Source organism: Aedes albopictus, chromosome 3 (assembly GCF_035046485.1).
Source record: "Aedes albopictus strain Foshan chromosome 3, AalbF5, whole genome shotgun sequence".
NCBI lineage: Eukaryota > Metazoa > Arthropoda > Insecta > Diptera > Culicidae > Aedes > Aedes albopictus.
In genome coordinates, this window is record NC_085138.1 from 112,894,598 (window position 1) to 112,910,825 (window position 16,228).

Consider the following 16,228-nt stretch of genomic DNA (forward strand, 5'->3'; position numbering starts at 1 on the left):
ACGCAGAAGCATGAATCACGAGTTGTGCCAATGCCGAATTGGTAAACACGTGAGTATTCAACAGGACCATGCTTACCTGGTCGATTCCCGGTCGATCCAGGAACTAACAAAGTTTCTTGATTTTCTTGGGCATGGAGTATCTTCGTGCCTGCCACACGATATACATGTGAAAAATGGTAATTGGCAAAGAAATTTCACAGTTAATAACTGTATAAGTGCTCACAGAACAGTAAGCTGAGCATTACGCCAAAGAGAAAAAGCAAATACTAATTTTATTAAGCTCTATTAAGCCTTATGACTTTGAGTATGCCAACATGCATTTGTGTTAAAAACATCATCAACATTAACGTAAGGAATGAAATTGTCTATTCGGCCAAAGTAGTAGTACCTACCTAACTAATTAATTCATAAGGATTTTCGAAGCAAAACTAGACATTGGATTGCATTTATGGATACATGTTCCTATTCGACAAGTGAACAATGTAGTAATACCTATTTAAAACATGCATACCTTTTCCGTCAAAATGACCCTTCACTGTCCAGGCCCCGACAGGGATTTGTCCATGAACTTCTTCTTGGCGAAACACAGCCACCACTTGCTGGGCTTGCCGTCCTCGCCGGAGAAGACCCTTTCGCAAACCCGGATACCGATTTCCTGCCGCAGCTGTTGCAAATATTGTTTCATCAGATCCGCCTCCGTCGGGGACGACGGTTTGGCATAGACCGCATTCAGCGGAAACCCGGCCTCTCCGGGGATATCGAACTTGGAAATGGCCAGCGTGTACATCTCCTGAAGCCCTTGGTTTTTGTTGGCGCACCTCTGCAGCCGCTTCAGACACTCGGTGATGTACAGGGTGATGTAGATTAGCACCCGGTCGACCTCCGATTTGATTTCGTACGTTCGGAAGAAAACATTCGCCTTGAAGTAGTACAATGATTCATCGATGATGTCCTGCTCGATGCTGGCGTTGGTCGGTGCAGGTCCACGCGCCTGGGTACGCAGCGGCAGAATGGCCATGTTGCCCACAGACTGGCTGTAGTCCTTGATTGTGGAATGATAGGCCTATAATCCAGCGAAGTTGTGAAAAGATAGATAAGCACCCATCAGTATACCGATTCAAGACACACCCTAAGCAAAACTGATGACTAATGGCAGACCAAAATCTAGTTTGCTTACCGGCATTATTGCAGCAGCTGTGGAATGAATACTGATTTAAAGTTGTTCAAAGTCTTTCTCGTTTGATGATTAACTTTTAGATAGGTATTTACATGTAATTTTTAAAGAATTTTCTACAGTTTTTGCACCCAGAGGACCTGAAACACAACACCAACGCGATGTTTTGATTAGAAGTCAAACGAAGTGACAAGGTTACCAGCAAGATATTTTCAGCATACCCATTTTACCGAGCAATGCACCTAAGAAAATTTTTACTGTGGCGGAGGCTGATTTTGAGCTAAAGTGGGACAACTAAAAAATGAGTAAATAACCCAGGTAACCACTAAGCACTGATATAAGCGGTATAGAGGAACTTCAACAGCTTTTCAGTGCCAACAGGCTCTGAAGAAGGTTTTCAAATGCTTATAGGCCGTGTAAATCGTAAGCATTGAAAGTAGAATAACTAGCCACAGAAGTTCAATGTCGCGACTGTTCGTGTGACTAACATCTAGTTTGCCACGCCCTTACAGCGTCAGCAGCGGTACTAGAAGTGTCAAGTTAATTTTGTTTACCATAACAAAAGGTCCTCTACAAGATGGACACTTTGAAATAGTAAATTACTGCAATTAAAGTTAGTAAAATAATTAAATAGGAAAACTGACTACAGCGCCATTGGAGTTCTAGTGTATTTCTATTGCATTGAAATAAGCTGTATATGGGTATATAACGCTATCTTGTAGTGCTTGTTAACCCTGTGCTTTCAAGCCTAGTTAGACAGCTGTCAGTGCTGTTGAACATCTTGTCTTACATGACATTTGACATGACATCCATACCAATCAAAATAAATTTCAATCAAACCAAAACTAGAACCGATGAAAGTAAATCTAACATAGAAGAAAGGTTCAGGCCTTCAGGAATAGAAAAAAGTTATTGGCAAGCGGCAGCATGTAGTACACCATGGATTATGATCCCGGTCATGAATCTGACATCGAGATAGATCCCCTTCAAATTTCCAGATGATTCCCAGCTCAACTTCTATCTCCCGCGAATCTGCACGTCATCGATTAGCGCTTCCTCAACTTCAAACTTTAACACCATCGGATTCATCTGAATTAGCAATATCTTTTCCTTTATAGTACCAACGAGCTCTCAGTTTGTTCTAGGTATGTAGTAGATTTCCCCTGATATTTCGCTCGATCGATCGAATCTGGCTTCGGATCCGATCGTCTTTGTATCTGATTTAAGATCCGTCTGCTACTCCTGGATGGAAAAATCAACAATGCATCGCCTCTTTGCTTCAAATACCATTCTGAGCGTATGAAGTTAACGATGCATTTGTGGAGTATATGGTTAACACGTAGAAATTCAACGCAGGAACATTGAGGACATTGGCCGGAATCTGGATCAAGTAGCAAAAAGATGAACGTCGACGAGAAGTAGAATAGAAGTAGAAAAGCAAGACAAAAATAGAATTGTTTTTTTTCTTTTTTTATTTACATTTGACATTCCTCTCGCCAGAGACTCGGTACGGGAAGCCGCTTATCAGCCGAATAATACGCCAAAAGTGGCTTTTGAGCAGCCCTATTAGAGGATATAGTTCCAATTAGCTCTGTTTAACATGTTCTATATTCGACTATAGAACCGACTTAATGCCATTTTTACGGCTTAGAGCACCGCCACGGGAGTCCCTATCTGGGTCCCTATCCCTATTTCCGGGCCCTGAATAGGGACCCATGTTCACACCGGCGGTATCTAAACGGGAATGAAAAAAAAGGACGCGACATGGGATTAGCGATGGGTTTCCACATTTGGGGACCCACTCAAATCTTGCACTGAGTTGCTATTCCGATGGTTTGTGTGACGTCACTTTCTTTATTTATATTTTGCGGTGAAGTGAGCTGAGCAGTGGTGTGGAAAATAAACAGCAGTGGATCAATAAACCAAGAGATGAATATTGATGCACTTTGTCTTACGTGACTAGATGTTTTCCAGAACCCTATCACAAACAAACAGACGCAACACTAGTAATTCCCACGTACACCGATTCAACGGTTTTATTTAAAAAATTAATAGTTGGTCAACTGCCCATCTGTGGCACTCGCAGTGTTTTTGTTCAAGTTTTACATTCGCTCACTATTGTCACCTAGTTTATGATTGGCCACTCTATTGGCCAAACTCAGTCCTTTTATACCCCGGACAGACATGTGATACGAGTGTGATTCCTGTACAACGGTACGCAGTGTCCAGAAAATTCTAACAAGACTGACTTGAACTGAGAGTATTGTAGTATTTAAATATTATTTAAAAAATAAAACGACAAGAAATGGCTAGAGGGAGACCGGAGACTTCTTGTCTGTGATGAAATGTTAGAAGTGTTACGTGGGCTTGTCTGTGACCCTTTATGTCTTTGTGATTTTATGCAGGATTCATCAAAAGTCATAAGGACATATTTAATTTGTTTCAGTTTGTACTACGTCCAGTAAAAACTGAGGACTCATTTCAGAGCTCATTTCTTGCACTGGAGTTGCTATTCTGATTGCGTCACTTTCTTTATTTACAGTTTGCGCTTTTTTATTTATTGTTTGCATTTTGAAGTGAAAAGCGGTGTGTAAAATGAACAGCAGTGGAATCAAAGCGAGACGGACGCAGCGCTGCGAAACCACAATGCACTTACCTACTTTTAAGTAAGAGCATCGCCACGGGCGTCCTTATCTGGGTCCCTATCCCTATTTCCGGGCCCTAAATAGGGACCCATGTTCACACCGGTGGTATCTAAACGGGAATGAAAAATAAGGACGCGACATGGGATTAGCGATGGGTTTCCACATTTGGGGACCCTCTCAAATCTTGCACTGAGTTGCTATTCCGATGGTTTGTGTAACGTCACTTTCTTTATTTAGATTTTGCGGTGAAGTGAGCTGAGCTGTGGTGTGGAAAATGAACACCAGTGGATCAATAAAGCAAGAATCAAATATTGATACACTTTCAGGCTTATTCTGCGCGGCGTGTGAGGTGAGACGGTCGGTTTCAACTCACGTGACGTGAAAGGACTAATGCAAATTAAATGAGATCGAGTCGATTTTTGTCACCTCATTCGACTCGTCTCACCTCACACGCCGCGCAGAATAAGCCTGTTTGTCTTGCGTGACTGGATGTTTCCCAGAACCATATCACAAACAAACAGACGCAACACTCTAATAATTCCCACGTACACCGATTCAACGGTTTATTTAAAAATGTCACAGTTGGCCAATAACTGCCCATCTGTTGCGCTCGCAGCGTTTTTGTTCAAGTTCTACATTCGCTAACTAATGTCATCTAGGTCATGATTGGCCACTGATTGGGCGAAAATGTTTCCGCGACGATTTTGAATAGCAAACGTATCACTTGAAATAAATTGCTAATGAAATCATCGACATAATCCCCAATGCCAATCACGCTGCTTCACAAACCGCTCAATAGATGTGGTAGTGAGCGAACGTCAAACAGGAGCAAAAATTATGCGAGCGCCGTCTGCGAACAATTTTGCGAACTACAGAATATTTAAATCAATCGTTAAAAATGAAACAACGAGAGTTGAATAGAGGGAGACGTCTGCTTGTCTGTGGCGAAATGTTCGAAGTGTTACGTGTGCTCGTCTGTGACCCTTTATGCCTTTGTGATTTTATGCAGGATTTATCAAAAGTTTGGACATAATTTCATTTGTCTTAATTTGTACTACGTCCGATAAAAAGTGAGGACCACTTTTAGCAACGCACGGTGGAAAATCGATATGTTTTTGAAGTCCCTAAACCCAAAATAGAAACCACCGGTGGGAAGATGGGGTGCTAACCTAAAATAGCATCCGAAAAGGAGTGGTATAATAGGGATAGCGATAAGGACTCCCGTGGCGATGCTCTAAGGACCACTTTTAGCAACGCACGGTGGAAAATCAATATGTTTTTGAGTCCCTAAACTCAAAATAGAAACCACCGGTGGAAAAGTGGGGTGCTAACCTAAAATAGCACCCGAAAAGGAGCGGTATAATAGGGATAGCGATGAGGACTCCCGTGGCGTTAATGGTTACTTGGGAAGGCATTTTATGAGACGTTTCAAATCAGCTTTTTTTTGAATGTTTATCAGTTTTGAAGTCCAACCTGTGAGCCCATTTATTTACATTTTTGCTAGCATAACATGTGATACGGGCCCATTTAATAAACGGGGTTCATTTATCTGCAAAAAATGCGTCAATCCGCCCACAATTAATATCCGTAGACCGTGGGGATGTTTTTTCATCTGTTCGTGACATCATACAGCTCGGGAGATTGATACATGTCGCATTAGAAACCGAATATCTCTGCCAGCAAAAATCTGATTAGCGCTATGCCACTTTTCACGAAAACAAAAACATCAAATATAAACAATAACAATGAGCGGCCCACCGGTAGAACGTCTCGTAAAATAGCTTATTGCATTTTCCAGCGATTAGCGCTGGCCCAAGACTGAAAATCTCATCAGTTTAAACTTTATAATATTGCTAATTTTTGTTTTGAACAAAAATCGGATCCGAACCCTAAGAGAGATAGAGCTCTTGGCGCGAACCGTTATGACACTTGTTTTTTTTTTTTTTTACATTTTGTATGGCACACAACCTCGGCACATGGCATGGGCGGTTTGCGCGCAACTTGTTGGCCAGCTTGCGATGCAATCTAGCGTCCAAGGGTATGGTCCACTACACGAATTTATGCTGGCCTGCTTACTCTCACTGAGAATTTGACGTTTGAGAGGTGCCGACACCGCTCAAACGTAAAATTTCATGTGAGAGTAAGCAGGCCAGTATAAATTCGTGCAGTAATCCATATTATTGAGAATCTCTTCTGAAATCCGTATACTGAGCGTGTTATGACCAAAAAGTGCAACCACGTGCAACCATAGAGGTTGCTAATGATTGAAATCTGTCTCTTTCTGGCTCACATATGTTTTAATCAGGAAACAGTTTCCTGATGAAAACATATGTGAGCTAGAAAGAGACAGATTTCAATCATCAGCAACCTCTATACTTGCATCTTGTCACCACAGACACACAGACGTAACACCTTGAACGATTTTCTTGGAAATCCATCGCCCAGTTCACACTACCATCACCTGGTGGAAAAGTTGCACGAATCACTGTATTAGCTAATAAAAAAAATATGATACAACGTGCTTAACAACCCTTTCGGGCAATCATCTTGATCATACATGGAATAATACCGTCTACCCCCGTTCGTTTGACCGCATCTAATCTGAACACTTTTTAATTTGACCCCCTCTAATCTGCACATCGTTCAAATTAAAAATGGCTCAAACTTCATTCTGCTAATGGAACGGGGTGAAACGGAACGCAGAATCAAAACAAAACATAAAATGAGGCTGCCAGCAGTGGGGTTTTTCGTCGTCCACAGGGTTGCTAGAAGTTCAAACTAAAAATGAACCCCGTTGGTTTGCATGAGGTGTCGTTCAAACCAACGGGGGTAGACGGTACAATCATTCACCCAATCGTCAGTGTATAATACATTTTTATTAGGGTTGTGCAATATCGTCAACAGAAGGCGCTAGTGTGAAATAATACAATCATTCACCCAATCGTCAGTGTATAATACATTTTTATTAGGGTTGTGCAATATTTTTGTGGAGCCTCGTAGCCGTGCGGTTAGGGTCACCAAGCTTCTAATCGCACCATGCTATGGGGTGAGGGTTCGATTCCCGCTCCGGGCGATGAAACTTTTCGTGAGAATAGTTTCTTCTCCGTATCCACTGGTGCATGCTCCGTGTGTCCCTTGTCTAGTGTTTAAGTTTCATTCAGTCTGTGCAGCCTCTGGCTGAAGACGGTGTCCGCGTCTTTTTTTTTTTTTTTTTTTAAATATCGTCAACAGAAGGCGCTAGTGTGAAACGTCAAACGCATAGAAAAACGATGCGCACGCCTCTGATTGTGAAAACCACTACTATGAAAATTTAAAATGATCGTTTATAGCGTGGTCGATGGAAATTTCGCAAGTGTTACGTCTATTTGTCTGTGTTGTCACTTTAATTTGAAGAGAGAGTCGATGAAGAGAACTGGCTTCGCCTTTATTTAAACTCAATCTAGATATTTTTTTTTCTAGTGACAAATTCCTTTTCTGAGTAAAATTTTGTCAGTGTTCATGAGTCGGTAAATGCCTTAAATGTCATTCGGTAAATTGTCAGAAATCTGTTACGTAATTCGTAAACGACCCCGGTATTAAAAGTCATCAGCTCAGAATCCATCTCCAACGAATCCGCTGCGTGTGTGCGTTCTCAATCTGGCTGTGATGCTGTGAATGTGTTTGCGCTACGTGGTCAATTTACTTGTGCGACCGAAGAAGAGTAGAGTGTAATTTTGTCACTAGCGTTCGATCCGTCGCATCCGTTCCCGTCGACGTTTTTTTCCCTGTGTCTTCATTAATCCTGGCTTCCACGGTGGAGAACAAGTTTAATCATTACGCGTAGCCGGTGGTTTCGAAGGACGTGGAAGTGCTAATCAAGCATCCGCAACTAGCATAGGAAAAGGTGAGCCATGATCCGGTTTCTGACCATCTTCAGTGGGCAGCAGTAGAGGCCCCGAAGAAGTGCAGAGAAAGAAAAAAAAGAAGAGTACGTAAAGTGCCAGTTCCCTTTCGGTCTGTGAGCATTTTCTCATTAGTTTAAATTTTTCGCTTTATGCGATGCGGTGATTAATGGAAGTTTGCTGAATGATTGCTCTGTGAATCATTGAATTAAGTGTGAATTGTTGCAAAGTTTTATGTACGGTTCATTGAAGTTGGTGAGTTCCGAGGGTCACAAATTAGTGCGTTTGCTGATGACGACGGATGGTAAAATTCTTTCGCCTATCCCGGAGAGAGACAGCCATGTACCGTGGAAGCATGATGGCGGCCGTATAGCTACATACAAATGTCCCGTACAGTTGCTGTGGCGAAGAAACCGTAATGCAAATTCGATTCAGTCGGGATTACCTTGAAATTGTGGAATAATACATCTTCAATGGATTTATAGATAGTTTCGGAATGGAAAATGTCTGCGTCAGACATGTGAAGTGTGTGATCTAAAACCATCAAGCAGTGCTCTCATCGCGATAGTCATTACCAGTGGCTCCCAATTTTTCCGATCTGGCGCTCCAGCAGATTTAAGTTATCGACAAAATTGTGAATTTCGAAGAAATTTATGTTTTTCATTATTATCCATCTGTCGTTTAATGAACATTATTTGTAATTTGTTTATTTATTCTTAACGATAACCTGTTAGTGAGTGCCTTATATCAGGTCAAGGAAGCATTATTACCTTATTATTGAGAAGGTACTCAGGTAACTAATTAATACACTGTGTCATGACTAAGGTGGCTAGACGAGCGACACTGACCTTAATCGGACCTAGTCATACATAGGTACATGGTGGCGACCGTTAATGATCTGATGCACTCTGCATTGGTTGGCAAAATAAACTGAGTTTTTCGTTCAGTACCCAAAACACTTTCATAATATTTTATCTGATACGGTCTAAAAACGATGTATTAGAACTTATGCAACCTCCTACAATTATAGAATTAAAAAAAAAGCTATAACGTTAAACTGTTAAATACATGATTGTGGTTCACTGTACTCATTCGTTGGTAATATCGTTTTGGGATACCTCACTGACTTCTGCAAGACTCTTGAGCTTCTAATGAAATTCTTGGCGGATTATGAGTACATAGTGGATTTTTAGAATTGTTCTTGTATTTGTATTTGTATTTATTAGTTAACCGTAAACCCGGTGGATAAACCTTTTGTCAGGCCAAGGAAGCTTTCTGAGAAAATTACATTACATTGTATTGGATTGACTAATAGTTAACAAATAAAACCAATCAGGTATTAAACTACTGCCTAATTTGAAACTCTTAGTGCTAATTTGAACTGTGCTATTGTGTTCGACTGTCTTGTCGCCAACGGAAGTTGATTCCATTTTATAGCTCCAGCGACGAGGACGCTTTTCCTCATTGAGTTGGAGTGTCGAGGAACCATAAACGATCGAGCTCTTTCTTGGTTAACTTCTAATAAAATCTAAACCATAAACAATGTTAAATCCTAAAATATTTTTCTGAGAACCTTGCAATATTCTTCGAATCTTGACCCTTGGTGTATTAACCTTTCAGGATGAACGAGGTTTATTTTTTGATGGTGTTGTAATTTTTACAACATTGCGCGTCCCAAAGGGTTAATGCACATTCGAAAACTATTAATCCTTTAAGAATTTCTGGTGGTGCCTATGAAAAGCATTTCACAAGATGCCTGATAGAATCTTTGCGATATTCTTGGTGTATTTCCTAGGAATATATTTATCAAAATTCTTGCCATAGTAGACTTCTTGCATGGCATTCGCATATTATCACTTATTACTTTAACTGCTTGTTTGATTAACGCCTGTGTATATTCAATCCTTGACTCGTCTCTTTACTCATATATAGGATAGTGGAGGTATTTTGGACCACCTAGGGAGTTTTTATGGATTTATCATATAACCCCACAAAATCTTGGTAAATTTTTATTGGAACACGAATACTATTCAATTACGTAGTAATCTTCGTTTTGGTTTTCAGTTGAATATGTTGATTAGTATCAATACCTATATTGAGAAAATGTTTTCACTCCCAATAAAAACCACCAAAATGAAGGGAGGTGACAAATTTGCAGTCAGTTTCGAAGAGGTATTTTTTTTGCTAAAGCCTTATTAGAACTCAAAATAAACTGTTCTCAAGCTCGGTTAATCGATAATATGTATTACAATGGAGATTTGAGGCATGGCCAGTCCATCAACTTGTCGCATTCCTCGTCAAGATTCGAATGAACTGAATAGTTCTTCCGAAATCCTTACGCTGTTCTGCACACCGTGCATCGTTGATCTAGTCAGTCTGCAAAGCTTCCCGGGAAAGCTGTTCTCGTCCATGATTTTCCATAGCTGTGTGCTGTCGATACTGTCGTATGTCGCCTTGAAGTCGATGAACAGGTGGTGCGTTGGGACCTGGTATTCACGGCATTTTCGGAGGATTTGCCGTTCAAATTAATTTATTCCAGGATTGTCCCACAGTCTATACGCCCCTATAGCGTGTCTGCAATCATTAGTGCTCTGGTCGTTTTGCTACGGTTGCGGAGTAACTCGAGATCGATTGAACGACCGCGGTTTTCTTAGTTCGGTAGACGAATCGGATCTCTCCAAGGTAATTTTCTAAGCGTGAAACGGAGAAAGTGACGTTGGAAAGATGCAATTCTCTCGGTACCGTTGCAGTGTGCCAGGCTCCAGATTGCGGAACAGTATTCAAAAATGGAGCGCACTACGCAGCAGTAAAAATACATCAGGTAATGGATGTCGGAAAAAATCTTCAGTAAGCCAGACCTCTGCAAGCTTTGTTGACCGTATACTATATACGCTGTTGGTATGTCACCTGGGAGCCCAGTATAACGCCTAGATTTTTGAAATGATTCACTCGCTCGATAATGAAGCCAAGCATGCTTATGCAAGTCGAAGATAATCGGATTCTTCCGTCAAGAAAACAAGATGACGGAGCATTTTGTTGAATTGACAGTCATTCGGTTTAACGAGCACCAGTTAGTGAAAAGTTCAATCTGCTGCCGAAGAAATTGACGGTCGACAAGAGTGCGAATCTTAAGGAACATTTTGAGGTCGTCGGCATACCATAATCGGGGCCCTTCAATGATAAGATGGACATCGTTGAAATACAGTAGGAAGATGACCGGTCCCAGGTGGCTTCCTTGAGGAACACCGGAAGAAGCGAGGAAACGTTCTGAACTGAAATCTCATATGGATACCATCAGTTAACGATTATAGAGATACGACCTGAACCAGCGCAAGATATTACCACTGAGCCCAAATCTGTCAAGTTATTGCAATGTTGTCACAGAGAACAGACGTCCAAGTCTAGTTCCAGAACTGTTTACCATTCATTTGAAATTGCAACACAAGCGGCAACTAGTGGCAACAAGTGGCGCTGCTATCGCAAAGTTCCCACGCTGCTGTCAGTAGTGAATATCCCAAGCAGCACAAACGGTTACAAAACAATCACGGCAGCGCAAAGGTTGCACAGAAGTAACTGTGACTTACTACGTAACCCTTAGATGCGTTGCCGTGACTGTTTTGTAACCATGTGTGTTGCTTGGGATAAAGCTTATCTAGATACGCGTATTCACCACTGACTGTGACAACACGCCGCTTAGGTGACGCTAATGTTCTCAACGCTAAAAATACACAGCGTTGGAAAGTAATTTTGTTCTAGCTTGGATGTCTGTTCTCTGTGATGTTGTGGTCCAACTTGTCGATAGCAGCAGATAGGTCAGTGTGGATGGCGTCGGTATGCACGTGTTCATTCATACTTTCGATGATATACGATGTGAGGCACAATAAATTGGTGGTAGTAGATGACGAGTTCAGTTTGGAAGCAGTTCTAGCAATCACATTACATGTCCAAGGCGCTCATCGTTTGACCGGAAAGAGGAACATTGTTAGCTGCACGAGCAACTTTGGCGTCGGTAATAATTTCGTTGTTGTATACGCTTGCAAATTTGTCAGCATACAGTTGACAAATTTCCGAAGTAGAAGAAGCAGTTATCCCATTCAAATCCATCGATGAAAAAAGCCAGATTCATTAGTCCTGTTCAACGACGTGGGTTGAACTTGCTCGAAGTTGCTGCATCCCGCTCTTACCCGTTTGATCACATATGGGTAAGAGCAAGATGCAGCAACTTCGAGCAAGTTCAACCTGCGTCGTTGAACAGGACTATTGCGTTGTTCATTGGCGTATTGGCGAGTTCTATACTTCGCTAGTATCGTCAGAAACAATGTCGACTCAATAAACGTTATTAATACTCACCTAGTGATCTCTAACACAGAGAGAGCAATGCTTACAAAGTTTTGATTCCATTTTGCGTAATCAACTGGTTTGCCAGGGAGGCCGAGAATGTTGACTATGGATATTCTTAGGTACATGTCTGTCGATGACATATGCCAGGACATTTAGGAAAGTTTGAGTGGCTTCGTCCACATCGCAAGGGTCGAGAACAGTTTCCCAATCGATACTTCTCAGCACATTAGCACAATAGTGATGGTCAGCTTTTTGAAAATTGTACGAAACAGTAACTGGGCGGATCTTCAAATCGGAGCTGCAAGCTTCAATAGAGATGAGCAGTGGAGAATGATAACGGGCGACTTTCACCATCGCTCAAGGTGCCTCCGAGAACCTGACCAGAAAGCGTTCTAGAATCGAGCCAGGTCTCAGCTAGGACGATAATGTCGTAGCAGGTATCCGACGAGGCTAGGCGATAGTGATAGTGTTGTGTGCATCAGGCGCCGATTGAGGGTTCGTTAGGATGTGGATATTCGCCTAGGTCAGGTTGCTGGAAGACCCTCTTCCCACAAGCGAACGCAAGACTGGAAATACTTCAAGAACGTGGGCTGTGAGTGGCGCAGCTGCGTCGGAGGGATCAAGGGCTTCCATGGAGCTTTCTACTTCGTTGCGTTCAGGTTGTCCTGTAACGGTCCTGCAATGGTCAAAATATGGCCTTCAATAGGTGCAATAGAAGACTTTTTAGCAGTGGAACACGAAAGCTGTGCTGCATCGCCGTATTCCTTGAACGTCCGCCATTCGTCATGTGCGGATTGTAAGTTTGCTAATAATAGTGAGTACTCGCCTTGGTCAGGCTGTTGGAAGACCCCACATCCGAGCGCAGGACCGGAACGACTGGATTGAACGTGGAATGCGAGTGGCGCGAAAAGTGTCACCAAAAGCTTTCATAACGGTTTTTGGGTGATGGTTTTCTAATACAAAGTTGAGACACAAATCCTTTCTAGTTAAGGGATTAAAATAACTTGTCGAACTTGATTCCTTTATGTACAGAGTTTAACCATTTATTTTGAAGCGATACGCGACACGCGTTCCCTCACATTGAGCACATTGAGAACCCATGACCGATGGAAACGATTACTAACCGAGTGAGAGGTGTTAGCAAAACGTACATCGCAGGAGAAGCGAATGAACTCTCCTCGTCCCATACAATCGAATCAGTCAGTCAGTTCAGTACAATCACGGGCTCGCTATATTCGCTTATGCTTATGCCGTGCCGTAGCCGTCGTAACTTGAAATGTTTGTGCGGCCGGCCGGCGCGGCTGCGGCGGCGGCATGTGAATGGAGGAGCTGGGAAAAACTCCGACAAGAGAACCGTCGTCGTCATCAGATTTTGTTTTACATGTTCAGTCGTTTCGGACATCCCAGTAAAAATACAGCATTATGCACTAAACGCTGACGATGGTTGCGAATTTTTCGGGGTAAATTTGGGATTCCCTGCTTTTGTCCCACATTCCAGATAACAATTTAATATTTAAAGGTTCTATATAAAAAAACAGAAGTATTAAACTTTTTTTTTTCGAAGTATGCTTCAAGTACATGCTATAAAAATTACAAGTAAAATATTGGGAGTTTTAAATTTGGTAATAAAAGAGAGATATAGTACCTCGTATTAGGTTTTCCAAACATGACATAACCCACCGAAATTTGCTGGGAAGTTCCAGATAACCAAAAATAGCCCAGAATCCAACGGTTATCAGCCGGTTGCAGGATTTTTTTTTTTGCTTCGGCTAGGTCAGCTTGGTTCGAGAAAGCTCTGTAGCTGTAGGCTAGCCGGTAACCGGTCTTCTCTCCTTACGAATGATGTGCTGCGCAAGAAAGAAACGATCAAAGCATAGTGTATAAGGAGAAGGCACAGTGCGAAAAGCGAGAGAGCAAGAGCGACTTAGCCGCACTACTCTGCTATTGAAGAAACGGTATATTTACGAACAGACAAGACAAGACCTACTGGTTGGTCAACAATGCCCCGAAATGACCGGTAGGTCCTATACGCAAAAGGCTGACGTGATGAGTTGCGCGAAAAGCGATAAAGTGTAGGTAGAGGCCCAGTCAGAGAGACGTGTGCGAGAACAGCGAGCAAAGTTGCTAGAGCTAGCCTAATTGACGAGTCCATTGACTGATTGCGAGCAACGGGATTTCCAATGTATGCACACTTAAAATAAAGTACCGTATTCAGCTGTTCTATTTTCGGTAAAAGTTCAGATTACCGAATGTTCAGCACCATATTACCGAAGTTCGTCAAAAAATTACCGAACGTTCGGTAAACTCTACTGAACCATCAGTAATGTTTACCGAACGTTCGGTAAAAACTAGCTGAACTTCGGTAAAACTGTGCTGAACTTCGGTAATCCGAACTTTTACCGAAAATAGAACAGCCGAACAAGTGACTCTAAAATAAGTGTGTGTATGGCACGCACACGCTCGTGCTGCATTCATTAGAACCGAGCTTAGAACGAATCGTTCGTTGGCGTAGGGCTGGATGCTTGAACTCCATCCGTGTCTTTTTAAATCGTGCCTGTAACATCGATTAAATTGTTTCGCCCAGCTCAGAATATATGGACCATTTTGGAACGAACAGCTGTATATGCTTTAGAGAGTTTATAGGCAACTTTTTGATTGAATTTAATTTACATGATGCTTCCAGAGAAGTGTGCCATTGGCTAATGTTAAGCACACATTTGAGCTCTACTCTGTGCCACACATGTGATGGTGGTGTTTTGCTATGATGACATATGTTAGCACGCGTGGTGAGATTAATGATAAGAATAGCCTGGAGTGAACCACCGGATGCTGACTGCTCTGTTCAGATAAAGATTCGTAGGGTAAGGTGGGGGTTAATATGCCACTAGAGACCAAATTTTGTGTCTTAGAGATTTCCGATAATTATTAACGATGTGAAACTCAAATGGCTCATACATTATTCGTTTTAGTTAGGGGTATTAGGGGCATAATGGACACCCTAAGCGAATGAGTATGTTAGGCCTGTATAATAGACAAAAACTTAACATATTATCAGCTGGCTTACAACTTTAACTTGTTTCCTACGTATTTCAATCATTTACAGCTGGTAAAATGTCATTATTGTGAAGAAATAATGATTTGAAAACCGTGTGTTTTTTGGGGCTGGCAGCAAAGGTACGGGGCGAAATGGACACCCATCGGGGCATAATGGACACCCCTGCATATTTTATGATGTATCTTTGAGAATATCGACCAGTTAAGTAATTTGCCAACGAAGATTCATACCACAGATATAATACTCCATCTTAGACGAGTTTACATAACTTTAAAAAGTTAATTAAATGAATTTTAGGGTAAAATAATCGGATTGAACTTTTTCATACTCTCTAAAACTCGTAACAGTATGCAACGCGCGTACATCCATTCATAATTGCCAGTATTCATTTCGCCCCGAATAGACTACAACATTGAAATTGCTGTTTTCAGTGTGTTCTGATCAAAAATATAATACTTTATCCATTGCTAAATCTACGTATACATGTAGATAAGCTAACAATTCACTTGTTTGTATGGTGGACACACTCTATCTCTCGTGATACCTTATTTGCTGCTGCTTCGAAATTATAAGAAATCCACCATATGAAAAACATACTTCAATTTCAATGATTTTTTGGTTATTTTAAAGGAACATAAATGGTACTTTTGAAAAATAGAACAATGGCATGTTCCTTTACACTTATGCATTGAAAGTTTTACATAAAAGTCAACGGTGTCGGCAAAAACAGGGGTGTTAATTTCGTCCTGGGTGTCCATTATTCCCCTAATCCCCCTACGTTAGTTACGTTTATTTTTATACAGATTCGGCCAATTTGTTGGTTTTGTTAGGGTACGTAGTCATCTTCGGAGCGATAAATCAATTATCGAAAGCTTCTGATAGCAGCTTGAATGCTGAAATTCACCTGTCTATACAGGTACTCTTCGATATAACGTACAAATAAATTCTCTCTTTGTACGTTACATCGGAGTGTACGTTATATCGAAGTAGACAAAACATTAATATATAACGTACACCATTTTTTTCCCAATTTGCACTAATTTTGAGTAACAAGGCTAATATTGCATCAAAACATTGATTTGAGTGATTTCGTGGTTTACCTGGGGGTTATTGCTGGAATTTTTTTCAATGC

At 41.4% G+C, this 16,228-nt stretch overlaps 2 protein-coding genes and 1 long non-coding RNA gene across 5 annotated transcripts in view; 1 reads left to right on the forward strand and 2 right to left on the reverse strand.

Annotated features, from left to right (window-relative positions):
* LOC134291631 (uncharacterized) overlaps window positions 1–16,228 on the reverse strand; it is a 256,938-nt gene that overhangs the window by 152,159 nt on the left and 88,551 nt on the right. The window lies entirely within an intron of this gene.
* LOC109409568 (actin-related protein 2/3 complex subunit 3) lies at window positions 441–1,361 on the reverse strand. The gene is made up of 2 exons (XM_019683019.3): window positions 1,178–1,361; window positions 441–1,063 (listed from the first exon to the last, which is right to left on the reverse strand). The coding sequence occupies exons 1-2, from the start codon at window positions 1,181–1,183 to the stop codon at window positions 533–535; spliced, it is 537 nt and encodes a 178-aa protein (XP_019538564.3). The 5' UTR covers window positions 1,184–1,361; the 3' UTR covers window positions 441–532.
* The window catches only part of LOC109430450 (ribosome-binding protein 1), a 40,209-nt gene continuing 31,446 nt past the window's right edge, over window positions 7,466–16,228 (forward strand). Inside the window, exon 1 of one of the 3 annotated variants that reach the window (XM_062860862.1) lies at window positions 7,466–7,702. The gene's annotated coding sequence lies outside the window, so the exon portion shown is untranslated. Of the gene's footprint in view, window positions 7,703–7,726; window positions 7,956–16,228 lie in introns of those variants that run through there. The other 2 variants (XM_062860864.1, XM_062860863.1) reach the window with 2 other exon arrangements.